We start from the raw sequence: 25637 nt of genomic DNA on the forward strand, positions 1-25637 counted from the left end.
TGATGGTCACATGGATGTTAAGTCAGTTACAGAGGTGGGCAGTAGTGGCTATTGAGGGCCGCTAATGGTAGCTCAAGATAATTTGGCTCTGACCTTGCAACATTTCATCTCTGTGGTCAGAAGAACTTCATCAGTCCATTCAGGATTGCTGGAAGTAGGTGGAGCAAATGCAGCACTTTTCTGGGAACCTTAGTTCATGCGCCATGCTATCTTTTATATTAAAGAAGCCCTACCTGGTGCTCATGTCAATTCAAAAAATATATTTTTTATTTTTATTTATTTATTAGATTAAGAGGCAGAGAGAGAATGGGCGCGCCAGGACCTCCAGCCACTGCAGACAAACTCCAGATGTGTATGCTACCATGTGCATCTGGCTTATGTGGATACTGGCGATCAAACCTGGGTCCTTAGGCTTCACAGACAAGTGCCTTAACTGCTAAGCCATCTCTCCAGCCCATTTATGCCACTTTAAAAGCAGTCTTTCCTTATCACGTTCTGTCATGTTCCTTGTCATAGTTTCCTTTGACCATTTTTGTTTTTCCCTTCAGTTGCATGTAAGTATTTTGATGGCAGGAACCTCATAGTATTTTCTTTTAAAGAATTATTAATATTTGGGCTGGAGAGATGGGTTAGTAGTTAAGCGCTTGCTGTGAAGCCTAAGGACCTGGTTTAATGCTCAGTTCCCCAGGATCCATTTAAGCCAGATGCACAAGGGGGCACACGCATCTGGAGTTCGTTTGCAGTGGCTGGAGGCCCTGGCACACCCATTCTCTCTCACGCACGCTCTTAAATAAATATATATATAAATAAATACAATTATTAATATTTATTTATTATGGTTTTAGAGGTTGAATCTAGGGCCTTGTACATGCTAGGCAAGTGCTGTACCATTGAGTGTAGCACCACAGTATATGTTTTGTATCCTTTTAGGCATTTTCCTATACTAGTATCAAATAGCTTTATGTCAGAAGTACCCATGTCTCTGTTCAGCTGTAACAATGCTCCATTTCTCTATTTGTTTGTCTACTTTATATTATTGTATGTGTGCTTTCCTTCACCTGCACTGTACTAAGCTGTGTGACTTCTCTCAAAACCAGGCCCATTTAGACACTCATCCCCCACATGCAAGGGCACATTTACTGAGTAAAATCCTCTTTTATTCCATTTCTGTCATCTGACCTTTGATAACCTCCTACTAGAGAATTTAAAAAGCCAGAAATACCTTTCCTTCTCCCATGTGGCTCCTTATAGCCTTAAGTTTAGTACATCTTGTTTTCTCATGGACTTAAGCCAAAGTTAAGAGATAGGTCATTTATTTTATTTACCGAAAAACATATTTTGCCCTTACTATGTTCCAGGTATTATTGCTGACTATAAGTACAACCTCACTTAATCCTTACCAGTACTTTATGAAGTAGGTAGTATTACAGACTCATAATATAGGTGAGGAAATTGAGTCATAGCAAAGTGAAATAACTTAAGCAAAGTCACATAGATAGTAGCAGAATCTTATGGTTAAATTTTTGTCCCAATTATCTATACTTTTATAATGTTAATTTTCTTTATAAAAATTGTAGTAGAAAGTGTCACAAATTGTTGGGATGAATATCCAAACCAGGTGTAGTTTTATTTCAAGTTTATTGATCCAGGGGAGGTTCCATAGGTAGCAGAAGAAGCTGCTTGCTTGCTTGCATGTGTGTGTGCGTGTTTGTGTACGTACGTACGTACGTACGTACGTACGTACATACATACATACATACATACATACATACATACATACAGCGAGAAACAACCAAACAGCCAGCAAAACCCAAAAGCAGCAGCAGGGAGCTGCAGCAAGCAGGACCCCAAGCTCACTCCTCTCTGCTGCACACCTTGTAGCTGAAATCCAGTTCTGCCTCCAAACACACCTTTGGGCTGGACCCCAGGATACACCCCAGTGAAGCTTGCTCCAGCCTGCCTGCTGGAGATCCAAGTTACAAGCTTTGATAAAATATGAGTCTATGGGGGACATGCATTCAATCTACCATTTTCTGCCTCTGACTCCCAATAAACTTACGATCATCTCACCTTGTAAATTGTATTCAGTCCAGCTTCAAAGAGCCTCATAGTCTACTAACTTTAAGATTGTTCCAAAGTCCCAAGTTCCATCTGAGACTGAAGACCATCTCTTAAGTATAAGTCTTATAAAATCAAAACAAGTTACTTACTTCTAACATTCAATGGCACAGAGTAAATATTTCCACTGCTGTAAGGCATAATAAGAAGAGATTGGACCAATGCAAAATCAGTGACCATTAGGATAGTAGCTGCAGTTCAAGTTCAACATCCATAACTAGTGATGGCAGTCTCTGGATTTTCCATTTCACATCTTTCCAGCTGGTCAGATTAGGCTCGGAAACTTCCATCCTGAACCAACAGTGCTCCATGGTAGCCCTTGCATTGTATTGGTATATCCAAAACATCTTTGGGTCTCCATGGCAAACCACCATCCATCTTAAAATGGCCTCCCTGACCTCCCTACCAAGGACATCACCCCCTTCCACTTGCCACTACTCAGCAGCAGCTTCTGGAACCATGTACACTTCCATGCATTTTTCATGCTTTCTAAAGCAAAACCAATTGTGTAAAGACACAACCATATTGTTAATTCAGGGAGGAAATAAATCTTGACCTTGAAGTGCAGGTTCCTTCCTTAAGTCATCTCACAAAAGTTTGCATTTCTACCATTTAGTCTTTTCTGGTAGGAATCACCTCAGGCATCTTTTCCATTGTTTGAATGTAATGGTGGTGAACTGATTAACAATAGCAGCTTCAGTAATCTAAAACATGTCTATGTGCCTGTAATTTTAAACTTACTTGAATTTTTCTAACTTTAAATCTTATGTTTCTTAGTTCTGTACCTTCTTCCAATCACATGAGTCCATTGCCTTCAAGTTCAACCTTGTTCACACTCTCAGGTCAGGGCAGGAGAACGTATTCACCCCGGCTTTATGCCACTAGCCCAGTTCTACTGAAGTTCTCCTGTGTCTTTTCTTCCCCTTTGAAAGTTCACAAACCAACACAGTTTTCTCTGCACTTAGCATTCTTAAACTCTTACCAAAATAGTCCATAAAACTCGGCTTACTACTCTGTATGGCTTCTGCAGTCCAATGTACCATGTCCATACATATTTCTCTTTCAGCATACAAGTTTGAAAAGACCAGAGTCTACATGGTCATATTGTTGCAGTCCTTGCAAGAGAATTACAGACCACCATTTTTCTCAAGCCAATTAAGTGTCCTTTCTACTAAGCCAGCAACTGAGAGGAGTTCATGCCTGGACGACCTCTCAGTGAAGAAGGTCAGGGGTACCGCATTTTTAAAGGCAAAAGACCATAAAAATCACAGTGACATTGGTGCCACATGTAGGTCAGGGTATTCTTGGAATTGTATGTGTTTTGCTCATATATCCTGGAGCTGTCTTGAGTTTATACATCTAGGTCATGCTAGGGGTCATGGGAAGTCCTGAGAATGCAGACATGACCATCCAGGGATGGGGATGTTAGCAGCTGAAAGGTGCCTGAGCAGGCATGCATGCATGCAGCCAGGGCCTAATTAAAACAGAATGGCGTTCATTATCTTAGCTGTCACATTCCGGGACAGGATGGCATTGTCTTAGCTATTTCAAATATTCACCACGCAGTAACACCCCAACTCTCTGTTACCAAATTTTTGTTGTACAAGCTTCACGTTGCTGGGATGAACATCCAAACCAGGTACAGTTCTGAGGAGATTTGTTTCAAGCTTATCGATACAAGGGACTTTCCATAGGTGGTAAAAGAGGCTGCTTCCATACATACAAGCAGAGAGTGACCACCAAACAGCCAGCACAGCCCAAAGCAGCAGCAGGGAGCTGCAGCAAGCAGGACCCCCAAGCTCACTCCTTTCTGCTGCACACCTTGTAGCTGAAAGCCAGTACTGCCTCCACACACCTTTGGGCTGAACCTCAGGATCCATCCCAGTGAAGCCTTCTTCAGCCCATCTGCTGGAGATCCAAGTCACAAACTTTAATAAAACACCTCAGTCTATGGGGGTCATGCATTCAATCTACCACATGGACCGAAGGTCATTTCCTTAAAATGAGTTATAAGGGAGATGTGACCCATGCTTGTTAGTAGAACAGCACCGGAGAATAGGATGTTTTCCCCACTCACTCACTTGTGTCAGTGACTGTGATTCTGGCTCACGTGCAGCTCTCCATCTCTCATCCACCAGCTTGAGTGAGCCTGTCAGAATGGCAGCCGTCACTAAGAGTTAGCTGCGAACTGTTAAACCTTGGATGTTCATTTCTGATCCCCTGTGAACTTGAAATGGACGTCAGGTACTGAGCAGCTTCCTCGTGAAGGGTCTGTGATGGTTGTGCTGTGTTAGTGTAGCTGTGCCATGTAATTAGCTTTGAAACAGAACTTGAGGGTCTCCTGCTAACACCAGTATGCCAACACACCAGTAAGTTTAGGTACCCTGGATTCTGATGAGCATGAGCCTCTAGAGCACCCACTGTGCACACACACACACTGTTAGAGATGCGGTTGTGAGTCTCTAGGGAGCCCACAGTGCACACACACATTGTTTTACATGCAGTTAGGTGTGAGTCTCTAGGGTGCCCACAGCGTACACACTCAATGTTTTACATGTACTTAGGTGTGAGTCTCTAGGGTGATCACAGCGCACACACTCATTGTTTTAGGTGTACTTAGGTGTGAGTCTCTAGGGTGATCACAGTGCACATACTCATTGTTTTAGGTGTACTTAGGTGTGAGCCTCTAGGGTGCCCACAGCGCACACACTCAATGTTTTACATGTACTTAGGTGTGAGTCTCTAGGGTGATCACAGCGCACACTCATTGTTTTACATGTAGTTAGGTGTGAGTCTCTAGGGTGCCCACAGTGCACACACATTGTTTTAGGTGTACTTAGGTGTGAGCCTCTGGGGTGCCCACAGCGCACACACACAATGTTTTGCGTGTACTTAGGTGTGAGTCTCTAGGGTGATCACAGCGCACACAGTCATTGTTTTACATGTAGTTAGGTGTGAGTCTCTAGGGTGATCACAGCGCACACACTCATTGTTTACATGTACTTAGGTATGAGTCTCTAGGGTGATCACAGCGCACACTCACTGTTTTATGTGTACTTAGGTGTGAGTCTCTAGGGTGCCCACAGCGCACACAATGTTTTACATGTACTTAGGTGTGAGTCTCTAGGGTGATCACAGCACACACTCATTGTTTTACATGTAGTTAGGTGTGAGTCTCTAGGGTGCCCACAGCGCACACTCATTGTTTTAGGTGTACTTAGGTGTGAGCCTCTAGGGTGATCACAGCGCACACACTCATTGTTTACATGTACTTAGGTATGAGTCTCTAGGGTGATCACAGCGCACACTCACTGTTTTATGTGTACTTAGGTGTGAGTCTCTAGGGTGCCCACAGCGCACACAATGTTTTACATGTACTTAGGTGTGAGTCTCTAGGGTGATCACAGCACACACTCATTGTTTTACATGTAGTTAGGTGTGAGTCTCTAGGGTGCCCACAGCGCACACTCATTGTTTTAGGTGTACTTAGGTGTGAGCCTCTAGGGTGCCCACAGCGCACACACTCAATGTTTTACATGTACTTAGGTGTGAGTCTCTAGGGTGATCACAGCGCACACTCACTGTTTTACGTGTACTTAGGTGTGAGTCTCTAGGGTGATCACAGCGCACACACTCGTTTTGCATGTAGTTAGGTGTGAGTCTCTAGGGAGCCCACAGTGCACACACTCATTGTTTTAGGTGTACTTAGGTGTGAGCCTCTAGGGTGCCCACAGCGCACACACTCATTGTTTTAGGTGTACTTAGGTGTGAGTCTCTAGGGTGCCCACAGCGCACACACTCAATGTTTTACATGTACTTAGGTGTGAGTCTCTAGGGTGCCCACAGCGCACACACATTGTTTTAGGCGTACTTAGGTGTGAGTCTCTAGGGTGATCATAGCGCACACACTCGTTTTACATGTAGTTAGGTGTGAGTCTCTAGGGAGCCCACAGTGCACACACTCATTGTTTTACATGTACTTAGGTGTGAGTCTCTAGGGTGCCCACAGCGCACACACTCCTTGTTTTAGGTGTACTTAGGTGTGAGTCTCTAGGGTGCCCACAGCGCACACACTCCTTGTTTTAGGTGTACTTAGGTGTGAGTCTCTAGGGTGCCCACAGCGCACACACTCGCTGTTTTACATGTAGTTAGGTGTGAGTCTCTAGGGACCCCACAGTGTGCGCGCGCACACACTGTTTTACATTTGGCAGGTGTGAATCTCCTGGGAGCCCACAGCATACACACACTGTTTTACATGTGGGCAAGTGTGAGTCTCTAGGGAGCCCACAGTGCACACACACTGTTTTACATGTGGGCAGGTGTCCGCCTCTAGGGTGCCCACATGCACACACACTTGACACTGAGCTTAATCGTCCTACTCCATGAGTAAAGGGATGTTTTAGAAACTAGATGAAAGAAATTTGCCAGGATCATTACTGAAAAAAAGTTGTTTATATTATAAATATACATCTGAATGCATTTATACGTTGTTTTTGTTACCACAATTCATTTTTCTCTAATCTGAGATAATATTTTTATACTCATAGGCTCCACTGGATCATACCAGTGACAAGTCTCTTCTTGATGCTAATTTTGAGCCAGGAAAGAAGAACTTTCTGCATTTGACAGATAAAGATGGTGAACAGCCTCAAATACTATTGGTGAGCTACTTAGAAATGCTTATATTCATAATTTTTATGCATTGTCACTTCTTGGGAATGTAATTTTCTGAAGGAAGGAGAAGAGATATGTGTTATAGTTACAGTACATTCTCCTCAGTTGTGTGTGGAGTTGCTATGTTTACGATGACCTGGACGCGCTCGCCATCTTAGCACTGGGACTAGTGCTCATAGTTTGTCACCACCTTGGGGTTAACACACTCTCCATTCTCAAGACAGCTGCTTCCCAGGGATGGAAGTAGGTCCAAATTAAATTAAAATACCACAGACCTACAGACGACAGATTAGGTGGACTTCCCTTTGGTTAAGCATTCATATGAGAGCTCTAAAACTCCATCAGTTTGGGGAGAGAGAGAGAAAACATATGAACATGGGTGCACCAAAGCCTTTTGCCACTGCATATAAACTCCAGACACAGGCTCCACTTTCTACCTGTGGGTTATATGTGGTATTGGATAATTGAACTTAGACCAGCAGGCTTTACAAGCAGACTTTTAACCATTAGTCATCTCTCCAGCCCCTCCATCAGTTTTTTAAAATTTTATTTTAAGTTAGTCCATTTCCATTCCCACTCCACACAACTTCCAAACTTATTTTGGGATGACTAGTACGTAAATTAGATGCTTCCCTTCTGTTAGTCTTGTGTTTTGCCCTACTTCATATTTACTTTAATAGACTTTCCTGTCCACTCTGGTAGCTTTAGAGATTATCTGTTCCAATAACTCTTAGTTGGACGCATTTTTCAGAGAGTTCTGAGTTTTAAAGGAATATGCCTCTTGAAGGGGGAAAAAACTATTCATTTGAAAATCTTTTTTTGTCTACTAATTAAAAATTATGATGAACTTGTCTGTTACAAATATTGGCTAAGTTGGTCATGGTGGTGCACACCTTGAATCCCAGCACTTGGGAGGCAGAGGTAGGAGGATCACTGTAAGTACCAGGTCAGCCTGGGCTAGCATGAGACACTATCTTGAAAAACCAAACAAACAACAAATATGGGTTAAGAATACATTATAAAGGATGTGCATTTAAAAAATAATACAGGAAGTCTGGCCATACATTGTAAAGGATGTTCATTTAACAATTAATATAGGAAGTCTGGTCATACATTATAAAAGATGTGCATTTAAAAAATAATGAAGGAAGTCTGGTTTGATTTGCTTTACTGTTTTACAGACCAAGGAAACTTAAGACTCAGAGAGTATTATGGACTTTTTATTTTTTATTTTTTTGTATTTCAAGGTAGGGTCTCACTTTAGCCCAGGCTGACCTGAAATTCACTATGTAATCTCAGAGTGGCCTTGAACTCACAGTGGATCCTCCTACCTCTGCCTCCTGAGTGCTGGGATTAAAGGTGTGTATCACCACACCCAGCCTTACAGACTTTTTCAGATGCTTTCTTTCTAGTGAAACTACTCATGAAAAATTGTTCTATTTGATGCCTTTCAACTGGAATTCTTTTGTGAATAATGTAATGTAGAGCAAGAAGCATTCATAAAACACAGTGCATGCAAAAGCAGTACCCGAGTTGTACCTTCTGACCTCCCTTAATCCCATTATTTATTTTTATATCATAATAAGGTCTGGATTAGTCTGAATAACATTGAGATCTGAATTAGCCTTTAATTTAGAGAACTCTGGATTCACAATTTGGGATTTGGGATTTAGATTGCTCAGTAATTCTTCTTTAGTTCTCTTAATTGCTTGTGCTTTTTATGCCTTTTAATCCTTCTCACCATATCACATATAAATAAGAAGTTTCTTTTTTTTTTTGTTTTTTGGTTTTTCAAGGCAGGGTCTTGTTCTAGCCCAGGCTGACCTGGAATTCACTCTGTCGTCTCAGGGTGGCCTTGAACTCTCAGCAGTCGTCCTACCCCTGCCTCCTGAGTGCTGGGATTAAAGGCGTGCACCACCACACCCGGCTAAAAAGCTTCTTATTAGAAGCTCTAACTTGCCTTCTCATTCAGTACTTACTGAGTCTGCTGTACCTGCCAGGCCTAACTGGCTTCGATGATGTAGAAATGAATGGTAGGCTCTCGTTACGGAGCTCACAGTGGTATTTTTGATTTATTAGGACCATCAGTCTCCCTTTCCTCATGTAAATAGAACATTTGAAAGAGAACTTAAAGTAAGCACTTTGGAAGGGGACATGAGCACCTCCCCACAGCGTTCCGTGTCGATCATCTTTCGGTCCAGCCCACAGGAAATGGTGAGGATGTGCACCCTTTGACTGCCATGGTGGTGACATCAATAATGATGCCACATATTTTTCTTGTTGCCTCAGCTGTTAGAATGTTGCTTTTTCATTGTTTCAACCTATTTGCTAATCAGTAAATATTGGCTATGTTGCCTTTTAGGAGGATTCCAGTAACGTGGATGACAGTGTTCATGACAGGTTCATAGGTCCACTTCCAAGAGAAGGTTCTGTGAGCTCTACCAGTGATTATGTCAGCCAGAGCTACTCATACTCATCCATTTTGAACAAATCAGAAACTGGTAAGATTTATTATTGTCGTCCTGTTGTCATAAAATAATAGACCATTTACGCTGTGAGTAATCTTAGCAAGTTAAAGCCTCATCCTCTCCCTTCCTGAGTAGGAAAATAGAGCCGGAGTGAGATGACAGGCTAGCAGCAGAGTTAGTTCTGTGCTGTCTGTGACTTCCCTTTCTCCATCACACTGTTGCTTTCACTCTCTTCTTACTGCCTTTCTTTAGTGATAAGCTAGAAGATACTGGCCATGTGCTGTAAAGAAAGACTTTTTAATAATTTTAAATTTCAGCAATCATCTTACCTTTTTGATTTGAAGTTGGCTTCCTCAGATCATGCAATCTCTTGTTATCTCCTTGGGATTTGGATAGAGTATGAGGAATTGACTTCCGTTATGAAGCAGATGGACCATGCTTGCTTTATTGGGTTTGTTGTATCCTTTAGTTAAGTTGTATGCTTGAAGTACATTGTATCATTTAAATATCTTTTCGCTTTTTTCTGAACAACATTAAGGCTAGAATTTCAAGTTTCTTCTGCTTACTGAGATAGCTTCCTATAAAGGTTTGACTCATTTTTATATAAGGTTGGCTAAAATTGTCTAATGAATATAACCTACATATTTTTCACATATTTCATCTTACAACAAACCTTTTCATCAAATCATATTCTTCGTGTTGAAAGAAATAGAAATGAGTACAGAAAAGCCGTATGCAGCTGTTGGTATTGGTACGGTTCCAGAACCCTTCCTCTTAACACTTGAGAACAGATGGTTTCCAGTTGCACATTAACAGATACCTTGTGTAAAAGAAAACTACAGAATTACATTCCAGGTTTTGTTTAATGTGATCTACAATCTTCTATTTACTGTATTTTGTAAATAGAACTTAGGAGAATTTTGTCATAGCTAATCATTCTGCAGGCTAACATGTTAATTTGCTGTGCAAATAGTAGTCAAAGCTGGTGTTTGGACGTTAGTGTAACTTATAGTATACAACTTTTTGTCACATAATAGCAAGAGAAAAAGAGAACGCAAGATTACCCTCCATTTTAAAAAGTAGATGAATGTTTCCCTTTATATTGTTTAGATTCTCACATTTTTGTCCCTTTCAGAAATCTTTCAGGGGAACTGGAAAGACAGCTCAGCAGTTACAGGTTTTGCTTACAAAATGTGATGACCTGGGTTCAGTTCCTCAGTGCCCACGTAGAGGGCGATGCATAAGGTGGTGCACGCATCCGGAGTTTGTTTACAGTGGCTGGAGGCCCTAGCACACCTATTGTCATTTTCTCCTCACGCCCTGCTTGCAGTTAAATAAATAAAAATATTTTTTAAAAAAACATTTAGGGATGCTTATTTAAAATGACACGATTTCACAAAATGGTGGTGTTGCTACACTGGGTTAGGTTGAAAAAAATGTCATTTTGTAAGAACCTTGTAGATTTATTCTGAAATTGTTGAGGCGCTTTTGTGAAAGTTCCAAATTTAACAAATCAGGATTCTTCAAATATTTGCTATGTATTCTAATGACTGATTCAGTCTTTATGTAAGCAGTATTTATAGAATGCCTCCTTAGTGGTGTTGACTAGATGCAGCTTTTTATGGTTGTTGTAAATTCCTTGGTACGAAGATGGAGACGCATTTTGAATACACTGTCACGGTGTAGCCTGAGGACACTGAAGAGTCCTGGCAGCACCACTTGTCATACAATTCAGTTTTGCTTGTTCTTCAAAAAATATTTTTATTTTTATTTATTTATTTGAGAGAGAGGGGGAGAGAGAGAGAATGGGCATGCCAGTGCATCCAACCACTGCATACAAACTCCAGACACATGTGCCACCTTGTACATCTGGCTTATGTGGGTCCTGGGGAATCGAACCTTAGTCCTTTGGCTTTGCAGGCAAGTGCCTTAACCACTAAGCTATCTCTACAGCCCTGATTTTGCTTATTTTTTTCTGTTTGTTCTACGTATCCTACAATAAAATGGATAAGCATACTGTAAAAAGCTCTTTAGCTGCATTTCCACCTCATGCTATCCATTTGAGTAGCTTTATTCAGTCCTTGTAAATGACATGGTTTTAAATTGCTCAAAAACAGTACTTGTTTCATAGATGAATTTATATATTGAAGTTATTTCTGATACTACTGATACAAAATTTCTTGTATCTGGTTTTTTCATCTCTGATTATTTCCTTAGGATTAGTTCTCAGGAACTGAACTACTAAGTTGAAGTTATTAAAACAGTTTTGGAAGCTTTTCATATGTGTTGCCATGTACTTATTATAATCTTGGTTATGAGTTGCATTTCCTCACACTGACTTCCTTTTCCTACTTGTACATCTTCCTTTCATGTCTGGAGGAACGTCTGTCAGAAGTATAATAGTTGTCAGCATCCAATGGAGTTGTCATTGGGAGCTAATTTTGTTAATCACTACAGAATTTGCATCTTCCTTAGGAAGTTCTTGTAAATCTTGGCATCATTTATGAAATGTCTTTATTGGAAACTTCTCTCTGGGAATACATTTCTTTAAAATGCTGTGGTTTGAAGATGTCTCATTCTCTTTGCCTACCACCTCCCTCTGGTAGCCAGCCAGTGTTGAAAAGAGATGGTGGGGTGAATATTGAAAAGGAGGGAATTGATGGCTTGTGTGGGTTCATAAATGGTAAGAAATTTTAGATCTGTGATGCTTGTGTTTGGCTAGTCTCTTTACTGTCTTGAATTAGCCTATTAGTCCTCTTTCCTTCCATGTTGGTTCTATGTAGGTTTCTTGCTACATGTGTCTTTTAGAGAGGACGTAGGTTCTCACGTACTTCTTTCTTACTGGCTACTAAAAGTACTGATTCAGTTATTTCAGTATTAGAGCCCACTTGGTAGTAGCTGTCATTAGACATTTGATTTAGATAAAACATAATGACAGAAAATCTCTGCTAGTTCAGTAGCACTTTGATTACTCTCATTAAAATCTTTGTGTTTTTAGGAAACAGTAATACATTTATGTGAGATAATTATCTGTTTAAATATGATGCTCATTCAAGTACAAAGGACCTTTGAGTTTTATGTGATTTTTATTGCTAACAGCAAAAATTAAATACTCCTGCTGCCTCCCCTCAACTGCTCCTCTTCTCTTCTCCCCTTTTCTTTTAAGTCCAGGGAAGAAATAGTATCCTAAGTAAGTGGTGCAAGATTGATGCTTAGGTTCACAAAGGACAGTGGTGGTATGTACTCAGCCTTTAAGGCTTCAGGTAGATCTTTTGCCCTTGACTGTTGGAGGAATCAATAGGAAGATGAGGAAGAGAAATGCCAAAGACAGAATGCTTTAAATGAGTAACCAGGCCAGGTGTTCTATGAATCTATGGTACTTGAAGTCCCAGACATGTTTCCCTAATAGACACCTGTTAATATGTAGGTAGTAGGGGAAAAAAAAATCAGACTTCACCTCGTACAGTCTGAAATGCTAAGATAAAGGCTCATGTGGGAATTAAGAACAGGGAAATTGGATTAGTTACCTGTCTTGTTGCTGTGACAAAACACCTCCTAAGAAGCAGCTGAGAGAGGAAGGGCTTATTGCAGCTTACATTTTGAGGGAGTTCAGTCAATTATGGTGATTCTAAATTGCATCAAGTTTACAGTACTAACCATCATAGGACTGTGAGAACAACTTAGCTGTAGGGGCCAGGAATTGGAGCAGTTTATTGTTGTGTAATAATGGAGAGTAAAATACAGGAGGACATGTTCATAGCATTTTTAACAATGAAAGGCCTAAGAACTCAATGCTTGACTCTTAAGACAAAGTGACAGGCAGATAGGTCTTGCAATCACCAGTACAGATGGAGTGGATCTCTCTGTATAGCTTTTAGAATTCCATTACTTGGTGAGTTATTAAAACAGGAAGCTGGTCACATTACTTAGTCTCAGCTTTTATGAATTTGCATATGATGAATTTATCTCATACATTATTGATTCTCAGTGGAAATTGGCTGATAGGAAAATTGATTTAGTTAAGTCTTCCTGTGTTAGGTATGTATGGTACTAAAGTGAACAGACTTAGGCTTTTTAATCTACTACTCTTAGATTTTAGGAAGAAAGATTATTTCTTATTAATCCTTCATTTGCATTTCTAGGCATGTTTCTAACAGTATCTCTTGACCTTTTCTTAGAAACAGCTCACCTGCTGTACATAGTGGAGAATAGAAATAATCTTCACCTGTGAATGTGTTATATATTTAAATTCATGCTGTTTTCTCTTTTGTCATTTTTCATTCTAAGTGCTAACTTGTACATATTTGTATTTTCTTTTTAAAGGATATGTTGGACTAGTAAACCAGGCAATGACTTGCTATTTGAATAGCCTTTTGCAAACACTTTTTATGACTCCTGAATTTAGGAATGCATTATATAAGTGAGTATTTCAAAACATTCTTTGAGTAAAATTAAGCACAAAAGTATACTTTTTAAGTAATAAAGTTTAATTTACCTTCTTGTACATATTTGTAAACTATGGGACATTTCTCACCTTATAAAATGTAATTTCTTACATATTTTATATATAAAAGATTTTGTGAAAGATTAGGAAATTGTATGGGGAGGAGAATCAGAAGTGCACAGACAATAAAGAATAAAATTGATGAGATTTACTTATATAAGGTCAGTGTATTTACCTTAGAGCTTACCACTTTACAAAGAAATAATGTGATTGGCTTTGGGAGAATCCAATATATAACCTATACAGTCCTTTTCCTCCATCTCTCAATTAAAAATCCAACAAACGTGGTTTCTGTCTAAAATATAATATAGCATGTTTTGTTTACTTGTATACATGTACTTGCAGCATATTTAAAATGGTATCATGGACGGATGGCTTAGTGGTTAAGGCTTTTGCCTGCAAAGCCAAAGGACCCATGTTCGATTCCCCAGGACCCACATTAGCCAGATGCACAAGGGGGAGCATGCATCTGGAGTTCGTTTGCAGTGGCAGGAAGCCCTGGCATGCCCATTCTCTCTCTCTCTCTCTCTCTCTCTCTTTCTCTCTCTCTCTCTCTTCCCCCTTCTCTGTCAAATAAATAAATAAAAGTTTTTTAAAATGGTCCATGGAAGAAATTCATATTAAAATTAACACTAAACATAGCCATTAATTTTCTGAGTGCCTTCCTATAATACATGCACTACATATTTGTTTTCTATGCTTTCTTTAAAACACAAATAAGTTTTACTTTTAAAGATATTTTAAAGATTAACCTTCAGAATATTATCATTAAAATTATGTAAATATGTATTTTAAATGTATCTTAAACTTTTAATTGTCTGTGTTGCTCTGTCAACATCACTCTTATGTTTCACCTGTAAGCTTGTTTTCTTATCAAGGCTGACATGCTTTCCATTCATTAAGTATTTGTTGCCCAGTCTTGTTTGTATAGTAGGCACTTCGTGAATACAGATGGAGTAAAAATAAGATCTTTGTTAAGTCTCTCCATAATAACAGTACCTGAATGTTGTGTCCACCCTGTCTGAGCACTTGACATACAGACTCGGGTGACTCTTACAGTAACCCTCTCAATCATGTGCTGTTCTAGTGCCCCTGTTAGAAAGGCGCCGGCTTAACTGAAGGCACAGGAAAGTAAGTAGCAGTAGATTCCAGGATCCTTTGTCGGTTCTTCCTGTGCTGTAGCCAGTAAATACCAGAGGTGCAGAGGCCTCCAGAAGGTGAGCAGAGCCATTTTTGTCAGAGTCCTGGAAGAGAAGGCTAGGAGATGGTATAGAGCCTGCTCGGAAGACTGAGGAGAGCCGATGCTGTGCTTGTCCCAGCGAACATTGCACAGGAATGGGGAGTCCCCAGGAGCTTGTTGAGCTGAATGTGGCCTGCAGCTTGACAGCGCTGTGGAGGGAGTGAAGAGTAGTGGCTGCTCATTCATTGAACACGTACAGTGTCTGAGTGCCAAGCACTCCGTTAGGCATTTGTAGGACAAGAGAGAGTCCCTTCTTCAGAGCTCCCCTCCACAGTCAAATATGCTAGAGAAATAGTAAAGCCAAGTGGAGAGAGTAACTATCAGTTTTAGGTTACCTGCACAGGGCTTGCCCAGTAAAGGTCTGGAAAGAGTATTAGGGGCATCAGTGCAGAGGCCTCCAAGGAGCCCATGAAGTCTTTCTGATTAGAGTCTGGTGCAGTTGGGGATGAGACATAGTTGAAAGAGGAGGGCTACCCACTTGCTTTTGAGATTTTGAGAATAAAAGTTTATGGCAGGTGGCAAAACAAAGCCTGATGGTGTTTCTTTGATGCAGACTCAAGGACCTCACAGAGATTTCCTTCTCTTGTACAGTGGCCCACAGAAAGCCTTCCTCTTGCATTTGGAGGCTTGTGGTATATTAAATAATAGCGTTTCAGGAAAGCTTACATAGTAAGATAAAGATGCTTGGAGGAATCTATCATTAAACCATACTGAGGGTCAGACTGGTGGCAGTTGTTATGATATCTCAGAGTAAAATCAAGATGGCTTACTGAAAAATTTTACTTATTAGTAAAACAAAGGGAAGAATCTAGTAGGATGCCTATGTTGCTGACTCTAGGTGACTAGCATAGTAGAAGTGCTGATGAGGTTGACAACTTCTTAGGGTTGTGAGTCTAATAGAATTTGAGATGCTGTAATGTCAAGCCAAAATACTTCCATGAGGATAAGCACAACAGCAGAATCTGAGGACTGAGTGTAGAGGAGTCATGAGCAAACCACAGCCGACATGGTGTCAGAGCAGAAATAGGAAGAAAAGGTGACTGTGCTGACCTCTGTGAGCAGAGGGAGGAGGAGAGTCCAGTATCACAAAGGGCAGTCACAGAGATACAACTCTTAAATCCTAAAATCAGAAAAACATTAGGAATTTTAATAAAGGGGTGTACTCAAAACCAAAAACATTTGTACACTGAAGTGGAAAAGAATAATGGTTAGGTTTTTTTTTGAGACTAAAAAGTAAGGAACCAGAAAGTAATAAAGTATTCTTAATGCTAGTGTAAGGCATAGAATGTGATCTCTTCTGTTCTTTGATATGCTGTTAGATTATAGAATCATCTTAAGAACTGCTGTGAGTACATTAGCCACTGTAGTATATTACCCAGTCTCATGTCTGCCATGAGATGTAAGTCCTTCAGTTGAGAAGTCACTTGTTGAAGATAGTCCCTGTTACTAGAGCTAGACGGTTGTTATAAGTTGTGAGTAAAAATCCTACCTGGAATAGATTTTATACTTTTTTTTGTTTATTTTATTTATTTATTTGAGAGCAACAGAGAGAAAGAGGCAGAGAGAGGGAGAGAATGGGCACGCCAGGGCCTCCAGCCACTGCAAATGAACTCCAGATGCGTGCGCCCCCTTGTGCATCTGGCTAACGTGGGTCCTGGGGAATCGAGCCTCGAACCGGGGTCCTTAGGCTTTGCAGGCAAGCGCTTAACCACTAAGATATCTCTCCAGCCCCTACCTGGAATATTTTATTAACGCTGTCATTCCTTTTAAAAATGTTTTATTATGGAAATCTTCAAGCATTCAAAAATAGGAAAACAGTATCATTTATCTGTCTGTACCCAGCACCCAACTTTGAATGGCATCACATCATGACCCTTTTCTCTCTGACCCTCCACCCTCATGACTAGAAAGCACAGCCACATGGGATCCCCTGGTCATTTTATCACAGCTCAGTGTTAAGGTTTCCTTGGTTGCCTGGTAATATCATTAACCAATTTGTTCAAGTCAGGATCTAGGCAAAATTTATATATAACACTTGAGAAGAGTTGGAACCTACTTCATCCTTCCCTCCTCCCTTGTCATATTTTCCCTGAAAACATGTGTACTGAAAGCTGAGGATATTTGTCATGTCCTTTTTCTCCAGCTCATGTTCAGTGTTTTGAGTGCTTTGACGCCAGCTAATATGGCTCTCTGCTTTTTGTGAACTATCAGTACTTGTACTTTTGGTCATATTCCCATTTGACAATTACTGGAAGTGAGCTTTGCCTTTTGTCCTAGAGAATTACTGCCTTTTTAAGCCTAAAGTTCTCTGAAGTTGATAAATTAGAAAAAGACCAGTGCTTCACTGACTATCACTATTTTCAGCTTATATCCAAACTCAGTGTGTCTTTGAGAATTAAGTTCTTACATAATTTTGACCTTAATTGTGTCTCATCTTCCAGGTGGGAATTTGAAGAGTCTGAAGAAGACCCGGTGACAAGCATCCCATACCAGCTCCAGAGGCTCTTCGTTCTGTTACAGACCAGCAAAAAGAGAGCCATTGAAACCACGGATGTCACGAGGAGCTTTGGATGGGATAGTAGTGAGGGTACTGACTCTGTTGTAATGAAAAGTACTTTTGATGTTCAGAGGAGTTCTAAAAGACAGTAGTATCACAAACATGTGACACATTAACCAAATTATCTTTACCTTAGACCTCTCTATTTTGCTAAGATCATAAAATAATTATTTTTTAATATATAAGGTAGGATGGATATATTTTTGAGCAATATTTTCTTATAAAATAAGTTTGGCCATGCCCTATTTTGTGTGTGTGTGTGTGTGTGTCTGTCTGTCTGTCGTATGTGGTATGTGTGTGTGTGTGTATGGTGTATGCACATGTGTGTACAGATGTGTACCCGTGTGTGGGTGTAGTATGTTTGTTTTGCGTATGTGTGTATGGTGTGTGTGTGTGTGTGTGTGTGTGTGCAGAGGTGTGCCCCTTAATGTCCACATACAGAGGCCAAAGGAGGACATCATGTGTCTTCTCTTGCTTTTCCACCTGATTTCCTTGAGACAAGAGTCTCTCACTGAACCTAGAGCTCACTGTTTTTTGGTTAGACTCACTTACTGTCAAGTTCCAGCAGTCCTTCTGACTCTGATCACCTCAGCATGGAGTTGAAGGCACATGTGACCACACCTGGCTTTCTACATGGTTGCTGGAGATTACTGATGGAGCCAGCTCCCAGCTTTGATTACACCCTTCCTTTATGAGCTTACACTGTTAGTTTTTTTGTAATATATTTCTTTACAGTGAAAAACAACAAATATTCCAAGTATTCTAAGCATTTATAAAACTGTGAGGTTCGATTATTTTCCTTGCAATTGTCTTTCTATGACTGTAATGTATGTTTTGTATTCTTATGAAATTTGCAATTATTTAAAATAGACTTTTCCATATTCCTATTAGTGTTTGAACTAATGTTTCATTATATGGTTTGTTAATATTTGTAATTAAATGTTATCTTAAAATAGCATGGCAGCAACACGATGTACAAGAACTATGCCGGGTCATGTTTGATGCTTTGGAACAAAAATGGAAGCAAACAGAACAGGTAATTCTCTCAAGCTGAGATGACTATTTTCTAAGACATTATTTATTAAATTTATTATTTAAAGTAACGTATTCTATTAGAATGGATTAGAACTTGAGTATTAGTCTACCATTTAAAGCACTGAATGGGGCATTAAAATTACTGGCTCCTCTACTGGCCATTAACAGAGTCCTAAACATCCTCATTAAGCCACCCAGGCCTGTTACTTCATTTCAGAAGAAAGAAGTTGGTCTGTTTGATCAAGAAGGTCAGCATAAAACATTGTATAATATATATATATATATAGCTTGGGGGGCGATAATTTTGAATACTATTTTTAGGCAAGTGCTCTACCACCAAGCCAAATCTCTATACCACTGGTTAATATTTTCATGTATTTGTTAAGTAACGTATAACCTGGAACTTGTAAAGTGCTGAATGTTTTTGACATTGAGGGTCCTTGTATCTCTGGCCCTGTTCTTACCTAATAGAAAGAGGAGCAGGTTAGGAGCACAGTATTAGTGGGGTAAAGACTACTGCTCAACTCTACTGTTCACTGTGGGGGAGGGTTTGTGGCTTTATACTTGGAATAAAAAGTAGACTATCTCAGGTACAGGGGAAGAAAGAATATTTGGTAGTTTGAAGGGTCTGACTGATTTCCAGTCATAGGTTATGAAATCAGTTTTAGAGAGTCTGTCTCGGCACTCTCAAAAACTGAATAGAAAAATATGAGGGTAAGTATTTTACAAAATTTATATTACAATTTTATGTGCTGGGTTGTAATAAAATTTTCTTATAGTGGTTTGATATCAGATATTTGTAAAACACTGGTTTGAACCATCTTGAAACGCCTCCTAGATGCAGAAAACATATTCATGTGACTTGGGTAGGAAAATGAAATAGAGCAGACAGCATCAGTGGATCCAACTTGAAGGCATATAGAGCCTGTACATTATGTGAATTTAGGAAGGAAGTAAATTGTAGTGTGCTTTCCCTCGGGCCTATTTTGACTTGAGAGATAATGAAAATAATTTTAAGTTCATTTAGTGATTTAGATTCTTTGCATAACCATATGGGATTTCAGTAATTTTATATAGGTGGTATTAGGGCTGCTGCTGCTTCATAGGTCTGAAGTTACCCTTCCTCCCTGTTTACATCCTTTTGTGAGTCAACACTTCCATTAAGATAAGCTGGGGCATTCCTGCTGAGTTCTCAAATTATGGTACAAGAATCTTGAGGCAAGACAGTCATGTGGAGGATCCTTACTTAGGGAATTACTTGCCTACTTTGAGCCAGAAGAGCTCCAGTTGGCTGTTTGGGAATTAGGTGAGAGATGCATTCTTTTAGTTGAGGATACTTTGAGGGCAATTAATTTTAAGATATCATTTAAATTCCCATGTGTTAAACAAATTATGTGATATTTCACCTTTAAATTACTTCTTGTATTATCAACAATTAAAATCTTTGTATCTTGAGCTAGCAGGTACGATCTGTTAAGTCAGAATATGTAATTGTAAAAGTAGTGATCTACATATGGAAAGCTAGAAAGGCACAACTAGTTATTTAGCTGTGTAATTGTCATGCTTGAGGTGGCAAATTTAGGGTAGATTCACATCCTAATGAAAAGAGAATGTAAAACGTAATGTAATACATTGGTAACTGATTTCATCAAAACCTATTTCAGTATTGGGAGTTTTAGTGATAGGAAGTATTGAAATGGTTAATTCTTACATATCAATTCTTAAATTAGTAATGATCTAATTTCATTGATTTTCAGGGGTCTTTCTTAGATCTTGATTTTTTTCTGTAATTATAGGTAAATCTTATATTCAGGCTTTCTGAGACTTTGGTAGTAAGAATCAGTATCCTTTCATGACTGTTCTAGAAACAAATTGCGTTTATATGCCATTAAAAGGACTGTTAAGGAATGAATGCTTTTTATAATGTGGATGTTTATTTGTAGGCCGACCTTATCAATGAACTATACCAAGGCAAACTAAAGGACTACGTGAGGTGTCTAGAGTGTGGCTATGAGGGCTGGAGAATCGACACCTACCTGGACATTCCGCTGGTCATCCGACCTTATGGGTCCAGCCAAGCATTTGCTAGCGTGGTGTGTATCTTTCTGCCTGCTGCTTGTATGTCCTTACCCAGTACATATTAGCATAGTGGTATAATCTGTTCTCTTGGTAAGTGCCACACCTTCTTGGGTAGTTTGCCATTCCTGTATTTTTATTTATTTATTTATTTATTTATTTATTTATTTATTTATTTATTTATTTTTGAGGCAGGTCTTACTCTGGTCCAAGCTGACCTTGAATTCAGTATAGTCTCAGGGTGGCCTCAAACTCACAGTGATCCCCCTACCTCTGCCTCCTGAGTGCTGGGACTAAAGGTGTGCGCCACCTCGCCATTCCTGTAGTTAGCTTAAGAAACTCTAGGAGAGATTTGATCCTGAAGTGAGTTCTGGTGTGCTGCCACGTGGCTCCATCATTTGTTCTTTCTCTTAAAATATTGTTTGTTTGTTTGAGAGAGTGATAGAGAGGATGGGTGTGCCAGGGCCTCCAGGCACTGCAAATGAACTCCAGTAACATGTGCCACCTTGTGTATCTGTCTTACATGGGTCCTGAGTATTCAAACCTGGGTCCTTTGGCTTTGCAGGCAAGCATCTTAACCACTAAGCCATCACTCTAGCCCCTCGTTATTTCTTTCTGATAGTGATTGGATGATTTTCCCTGTAGCTTTTTCTAACCTCAAAACAATCTGTTTTATAATTGGTCCTTGTGTATCTTTTTATATCAGAAAGTAACTTGTTCTGTGCACTTAAAACTGGAAAAATAGCCTCTAGTTTTATGGAAAACAAAGACCTACTCCAAGTATTTATCAAAAATATATATTGGTGGGGGCTGGGGAGATGGTCTAGCAGTTATGGCATTTGCCTACTAAGCCTAAGGACCTAGGTTCAATTCCCCAGGATCCACGTAAGCCATATGCACATGGGAACACATGTGTCTGGAGTTCGTATGCAGTAGCTAGAGGCCCTGGTGTGCTCATTCTCTGTTTCTATCTGTCTTTCTCTCTGTGTTTCATAAATAATTAATACACACACACACACACACACACACACACACACATATTGGTGCCAGACTTGGTGACACATAGCAGTAACCCTAGCACTCAGAAGGCCAAGGCAGGGGTATGTTAAGTTTTCAGCCAGTCTGGGCAGTATAGGGAGACCCTTTCTGTCTCAAATAACTAAGCAAGCAAGCAAACATTCTGTGAGAACAGATAATCTTAAAATCAAAACTGGTAACTTCAGTTATTCCTATATCAAGCATCTAATTGGGAACTATCTCAAGCTTTTCTCATTTCTCCTCTTGGCATCTGTTTCTTCATGGCTTTAATTACTTATTGTGTATTATGGATACATGTGTGTATGTGCTCAACCAGAAGAAGAGTCATAGAAGGACTTGTTGCTACTTAAAATTTTTTCAGTGTGTATTTAAAAAAAATTTTTTTAGCTGGGTGTGGTGCTGCACACCTTTAATCCCAGCACTCAGGAGGCAGAGGTAGAAGGATCGCCATGAGTTTGAGGTCACCCTGAGACTACATAGTGAATTCCAGGTCAGCCTGGACTAGAGTGAAACCCTACCTTGGAAAACAAAAACAAAAAAGAAAAGAAAAAAATGATTGATAGGTTCCATACTTACAGACAATAAACCCTTGACAATTCCTTTTCCTTCCCCCACGTTCCCCTTTACAAATCCACACTCCATCATATCCCCTCCCTCTCTCTGTTAGTCTCTCTTACTTTGATGTCATCATCTTTTCCTCCTATTATAAGGGTCTTGTGAAAGTAGTGCTAGACACTGTGAGGTCATGAATATTGAGGCCAATTTCTGTCTGGACGATTGCATTGTAAGCAGTCCTACACTTCCTTTGGCTCTTACATTCTTCTCACCACGTTTTACAATGGATCCTGAATCTTGGAAGGTGTGATAGCTGAACACTCCTCTGTCACATCTGTGCACTGTAGTGCCTTTGGGTAATTCAGGTGGTCATCGCCATCTGAAAAGAGAACCTTCTCTAACCAAAAGTGAGAGTAGTATTAATATATGGGTATGAGCCTTAAGTAAAGTGCTTACAGGGCAGTTTGGTATGCATAATATATACATTTAGCCAGCTGTTAATAAGAGCAGGCGTTATACTACTAAGGCTCATGACCTCTCTCACCAAAGTCTTTTGAGTAAGTTTTCAGTACCAGACATGTATTCCCTCCCATAAAGTGGGCCTCTAGTAATTTTGGCCTTAATTTTAACTGAACTCAAAATTTATTTTCCTGCCCTTATCAATGGACTCTGGTGCTTTTGTTTTTGTTTTATTAGATGTCTACCTAAATACGCAGTAGTGTGCGCCTGTACATGTACATACAGTGTGGGTAATGATACATCTGTTTGTTGTGAATTCTGTTCACAGAGCCACAGCAGTAGAGAAACGTGCCCAGAGTCAGATTAACCTGTTCTCTTTTGTTTTGTTTTGTTTTGTTTTATTTTCAGGAAATCAAGCATGAGTTCTATTAAAACTTAGACAAAGTTTTTTTTGTTGTTGTTGTTAATCTGAAATACACAATAATTATATAGCTTCATGCTCAGAAACAAGTTAACTTGAGAATAATATTGAAGAATAAAACCTGAATAAAATTAACCCTCCGCCAATTGATTTAACATCTCCAGTGAATTTATAATTCCCAGCATGATTGGCTGTAGATGATGAGTTTCATAATGATTGTTGAGAATCTCTTAAATTAAGAAAAAAAGGTCTGTCCTCATACATTCTTATTATAATTAGTACTGTAATTCCATAAACAGATGAGAAACATCCCGTCTTCATTTTAGCTGGCCAAGTAGAATGGTGCCAGTGTTTCAGGACTGTTCTGTCTGTTAGCTTTCAGACTGAGCTCTGTTTAGCACTAGTCTCTGGCAGGTCTAATAGATTTTCTTGAGGAAAGAGGCTTACTTAAATGAATCTGGGAAACTATGAAATATACCCTCTTTTGAAAGATCACAGCCATTTTATACTTAAATGTTCCAAAAATTTCTGTAGTAAAGAAATGTGTTTATAAGTGTTTTACCTAGTAGTTTTTTGTCTTTGTGGGACACCTGTTACTATCACAAGGGGCATTAGGATTCTGAGGGACACTGGAAGTTCTACTCAGATTAAGGTGTTTTTAGGAATGTCCTACTTTGTTAAATTAGCATTTCCTGGTTTATTGAAGTAAGGCATAGCAAGAATACTAAAATATGCCAACTGATTTCCTGCTGTTTATTTTCTTAGTCCTAAAAATTAGTAGTACCTGAAAAATTATTTGTATTGGTATGCTTTAAGGAAATCTGTCCTTAAGGATTATGTAGGCAGAGCCGCTATATAAAACTCACCTCTGAATGGCTTCGTCACAGTGACCTTGCATCTGCTCACTGCTAAGCATGTGGGAGAGCACATTACCACAGGAGATTGTTCTAAACACGGTCTAGTAATACATACCAATAAGAAAGACCATTTTTGGTGGCTAATTATGGGAACGTATAGTCTTCTGTGATTGAGATTATCTAAGGAAGCCTTTTCTATTTAGCAGTAAAATTGAGGCAGCATCGTTTTACGGGTATATTTTGTCAGATCCTTTGTTTATTTATGTCTACTCTAAGGCAGATACTGTTTCATAGTACTTTGGGCCAGGTTTCATTTTATTTATTTAATTTTTTGGGGGGCGTAAGGTTTCACTCTAGCCCAGGCTGACCTGAATTCACTGTGTAGTTTCAGGGTGGCCTCAAACTCATGGTGATTCTCCTGCCACTGCCTCCCAAGTGGTGGGATTAAAAGTGTGCACCACCACGCCCGGCTCATTTTTTTTTTTGTAATTTTTTTTATGAATGAGAGAGAACTGGCATGCCAAGGCCTCCAGCCACTGCACATGTGTGACCTTGTGCATCTGGCTTACATGGGACCTGGAGAGTCAAATCTGGTCCAGCCCCTGAATTTTTTTTTTTTTAAATATTTTTTGTTCATTTTTTATTTATTTATTTGAGAGCGACAGACACAGAGAGAAAGACAGGTAGAGGGAGAGAGAGAGAATGGGCGCGCCAGGGCTTCCAGCCTCTGCAAATGAACTCCAGACGCGTGCTCCCCCTTGTGCATCTGGCTAACGCGGGACCTGGGGAACCGAGCCTCGAACCGGGGTCCTTAGGCTTCACAAGCAAGCGCTTAACCGCTAAGCCATCTCTCCAGCCCTTTTTTTTTTTTTTTAATGACAGTATATAATCAGAAGTGTGGAAGTGAGTTACATAGTTTCATATCAGGCTTTTGAAGAAACTACATGATATAAAAGACTTGTTCCTTAAGCAAACATTTAATGTTTGATTTAAAGATTTGAATGGAAATTCATTAATTAGTATTTATGAAATTAAAAGTACTTAGAGGCTGGAGAGATGGCTTAGTGGTTAAGGCGTTTGCATGCAAAGCCAAAGGACCTTAGATCAGTTCCCCAGGAACTGATGCATGCATCTGGAGTAGTTTGCAGTGGCTAGAGGCCCTGGCATACCATTCTCTTCCTCTCTTTCTCTCTGCCTCTTTCTCTCTTGCTCTCTCAAATTAAAATAAAACATTTTTAAAAGTACTTACACAAGTTTAAAACATTTTTTTAAATTTTATTATTAGGGAGGAAGGAAGAGAGGGAATTAATAGGTGTGCCAGGGCCTCCAGCACTGCAAAAGAACTGCAGACACATGTACCACTTTGTGCATCTGCCTTATGTGAGTCCTAGGGAATTGATCCTGGGTCCTTTGGCTATGTAGGCAAGTGCCTGAACTGCTAAGCCATCTCTCCAGCCCCAGTTTACACAGGTTTGTATCAGAAGTACTACCCTAATTTAATAGATGTTCTATACAGGAATTTGTGTGGTTAGACATAATGGTAACCAGTTTTCAGGAATATGGAATAGATGTATACATTGCCCTTTATTCCTGTTAAGCAACTGAAACCTTGAACATTATACATAAAATAAAAAC

At 39.7% G+C, this 25637-nt stretch overlaps 1 protein-coding gene across 3 annotated transcripts in view; it reads left to right on the forward strand.

Annotated features, from left to right (window-relative positions):
* The window catches only part of Usp47 (ubiquitin specific peptidase 47), a 100359-nt gene that overhangs the window by 38438 nt on the left and 36284 nt on the right, over nucleotides 1-25637 (forward strand). For 2 of the 3 annotated variants that reach the window (XM_045144874.1, XM_045144875.1), the window contains 7 exons: nucleotides 6666-6779; nucleotides 8872-9006; nucleotides 9155-9293; nucleotides 13584-13680; nucleotides 17446-17591; nucleotides 18518-18597; nucleotides 20540-20689. In XM_045144874.1, the coding sequence (XP_045000809.1) occupies nucleotides 6666-6779; nucleotides 8872-9006; nucleotides 9155-9293; nucleotides 13584-13680; nucleotides 17446-17591; nucleotides 18518-18597; nucleotides 20540-20689 (861 nt within the window). The remainder of the gene's footprint in view (nucleotides 1-6665; nucleotides 6780-8871; nucleotides 9007-9154; nucleotides 9294-13583; nucleotides 13681-17445; nucleotides 17592-18517; nucleotides 18598-20539; nucleotides 20690-25637) is intronic. The other variant, XM_045144876.1, reaches the window with a different exon arrangement.

Source organism: Jaculus jaculus, chromosome 3 (assembly GCF_020740685.1).
Source record: "Jaculus jaculus isolate mJacJac1 chromosome 3, mJacJac1.mat.Y.cur, whole genome shotgun sequence".
Lineage (NCBI taxonomy): Eukaryota > Metazoa > Chordata > Mammalia > Rodentia > Dipodidae > Jaculus > Jaculus jaculus.